General features: G+C 38.3%; 1 protein-coding gene across 1 annotated transcript; it reads left to right on the forward strand.

Annotated features, from left to right (window-relative positions):
- The first annotated feature begins 386 nt into the window (after positions 1–386).
- LOC149406884 (voltage-dependent L-type calcium channel subunit) lies at positions 387–2,674 on the forward strand. The gene is made up of 3 exons (XM_089609604.1): positions 387–809; positions 1,472–1,709; positions 2,219–2,674. The coding sequence occupies exons 1-3, from the start codon at positions 513–515 to the stop codon at positions 2,368–2,370; spliced, it is 687 nt and encodes a 228-aa protein (XP_089465730.1). The 5' UTR covers positions 387–512; the 3' UTR covers positions 2,371–2,674.
- The last annotated feature ends 254 nt before the right edge of the window (positions 2,675–2,928 follow it).

A 2,928-nucleotide genomic window follows, 5' to 3' on the forward strand; every position in this document is an offset into this window, starting at 1 on the left:
CGACGGCCGTTTCATGGCGCCGAACGCGGTGGATCCGCCGATCAGAACCTCCATGGGAGTCTCCGCCAAGGCTTTTCGCTTAGCCCTCGTCGATGCAAGGTTCAGCGAGCGAGAGAGAGACTTACTTTTTTTTGGGGTGTTTTAGAGAGAGAAAATAAAATAAAAATGTGATTTTTTACTATATTGCCCCTTGTTTCATTGTCACGTGATTAAAATATGCCTATTTGACTGACAGAGTTATGCAAATATTGACGGAAGGACTAAATGGGTCCAAAAACAAAGTTCAAATATGAATAAGATCGTTTTCAGAATTCGGGGACTAACTTGAAATATCTGCCATAATACAGGGGGCAAATATGTCATTTATTCTAATTGAATTTGATATCAGGATATTTTTTTTTAGAACTCGATATTTTTCAGGTGAAACACCTTATTAGAAAAGAAAATACAGATTCGAGAAAATGAAACACAGCGATTGAGCGGAGAAGAAGCTGAAGAGTGAAGAAACAGAAATGGCAGAAAAGTCCAACGGTGAGGGATACGAGGAGACCGTGGAGAACGATGACGAGACCTTCAATAAGCCGACGGAAGTAGGAATCGAGGAGGTGAGTCTCTACGGCGTTCTCCGCCGTCTGATCTCGGCGATCGTCTCACCCGACGGCGGCGACGCCGCTCCGCTTCTGCGGCGAATTAGGACTTCCGTGTGCGACAACGCTCCTCTGCTTCCGGAAGCTTCTAGAAACACCTCTCGGGACGTTCTTCTCTGGACTCGCCGTGGAAGCCCTCTCCGGGCTCTTCTCGTCCTCTCAGTGAGTTGATTTTCTTATTTATCGCAAATTGAATTCGCTTCGTTGATATTCCACGTTTCGGTCAAATCTGTATGTGTCTTGGCAATTCTTTCTCGAGAAGAAAGTACAGAAATAAGTTAAATTGGCGCTGGGTGTTTTTTTTTTTTTTTTTTTTTTTTTTCCTTTAGGTTCTTAGCGCTTCTGTTCTCAGGGGAAAAAGAAGAATTGAAAATAAAAATCTAAGATTCATGAGATTTTATCTGTTTTGATCTTGTAAATAATCTTTAATTACATAAATTCAAGAAGTGAATCTCTAAAGTAGTAGACACAATTTTGATAGTAAGTATTAACTTCACTGCTTATACATTTTCATTTGCTGAATATTGGAACTGAATCTCTCAATAAAGTTTGGAAAAGGAAGTTCCAATTTGGGTTCATACTTTGATCCCCTGTAAAGACTCAAAAGAACCAAGTTGTTTGATCAACTAAGATCTGATATAATCCGTCGACTGAATTCTTGATATTGTCGTTATACCAACCGTGTTAGATCGACCACGTAAATCTCTTCATTGCTCCTTAACTTTCAGTAGATTGATACCGAAAGCAATTCTTGTAACATGCATAACAATAAGCCAAAGATCTTGGTTGATTTCTAATATCTCTAGAATCATTCTGAACCATAGGTTGGAGGGATCATCTTCCTCTCGCTGACGGGATTGCTCATCTTCATGCTCTTCTTTTTGGTGGCAACTTTCAATGTCATAGTCGTGTCTCTGATCGTATCTTTGGCAGCCGCTGGAGGGTTCTTGGCTCTATTCTTTGCCTGTGTCGCGGCTATATATGTCTGCGCATTATCCATCGCCGCGTTTGTCATATCTGCGACCGTGATCTCTGCTACTATAGCTGTCATGATAACTACAGGTAACTCAATACATTTCAATATTTTTCCTAGAGGACAAGGTTATGATGATTATCTATATTTCGAAGCTAATTACTAGTCTATTAAGCCAGCCGTGAGATTGAAAGTCTGAATAAAGATCTTAGGGGTGGGGTAAAATAGAAATTGAAGTTTTATCAGTCTTTTAATAGGGGAGAATTATATTTTAGAGAAAGGCATTGAAGATTTAGATTAGCGTTGTATTGGGAAAGCCACGGGTCTCTCGAATTACCTGAAGCTTACAAAGTATCAAAATCCACAATTCTGTTTACCAAAGTCTTAACAGTCTTTTCCATTGAAACATCTTTGATCTAACTTTTACTGGAGAATAGACTATATCACCATGCCTTTCTAGGTCACATCGGAAAGTTTTTGCTATAGCAACACAAGAACTTAGTACTTGATCTACAGATTATGATTTTGATTGGCTAATTTGATATGGAATGTGCTTATTTCTAATACTTATAGCGTTCGTTGAACTTGAGCGTTTTAGGTTGGATTGGATTCTTCTGCACTGTGTGGTTGGCAACAAAATCAAGCATGGGATTGGCTAAGCGCTCGCTAAGTGCGACTAGTTCTGCACTGTCAGCTTACTCGAACTCTAGACAGGGTCGCGGAGGAGGTCATGACAAAGTTTCAGATTGATGAGTTTGAATGTAAACAGTTGGGTCTTTGTATATGTTCCACTGCAAAAAGCCGTCTTTGGGGAAAATGTGATATGTTGCTGTTGCTGGGTTTTTTTGGAAAAGCTAATATTTTGCTGCTTGTTTGTGGTCTGTGGTACTAAATAAGTCGGGCCTGTACTATTACCACACATCACGAAGATATTATTCTATATTGCTGTATAGTTTTTTTTCCCCCAAACTTGTAGGGTTCTTCATACTAAGTCCATAATGTACTAGAAATTCAAGTTTTATATGCTGCTGCTACATATTGCATATTTGTGAAAGATTGTCCAGTAATTTTTTGTTGGATATATATATATTTTTTTTTTGGGTAGTCTGTTGAAACCATCTATAAATAAAATAAAAATTTCTTTAGTGCTTTTGTCGGTTTGGAATACAACAAATGCCCTGATTAACTAAAGCGATGTGATGACGAATTAATTGAGGGAGATATTTTATGTTTTAATTCATAATGCTAATTATATCTAAATTCATATGCAACCATTTAAATTTAATTATCATGTTGAAAATTGAGTAG

Source organism: Urtica dioica, chromosome 1 (assembly GCF_054948205.1).
Source record: "Urtica dioica subsp. dioica isolate 48M chromosome 1, U.dioica_male_clone48M_v1_H2, whole genome shotgun sequence".
Taxonomy (NCBI): Eukaryota; Viridiplantae; Streptophyta; class Magnoliopsida; order Rosales; family Urticaceae; genus Urtica; species Urtica dioica.

What these genes read in the sequence shown, in the direction of transcription:
- LOC149406884 (XM_089609604.1), top strand. Translation starts at nt 513, where the DNA reads ATGGCAGAAAAGTCCAACGGTGAGGGATACGAGGAGACCGTGGAGAAC. An exon ending in GGGCTCTTCTCGTCCTCTCA is followed by an intron (nt 810 to 1,471) that starts GTGAGTTGATTT and finishes TCTGAACCATAG; the next exon opens with GTTGGAGGGATCATCTTCCT. An exon ending in AGCTGTCATGATAACTACAG is followed by an intron (nt 1,710 to 2,218) that starts GTAACTCAATAC and finishes TGAGCGTTTTAG; the next exon opens with GTTGGATTGGATTCTTCTGC.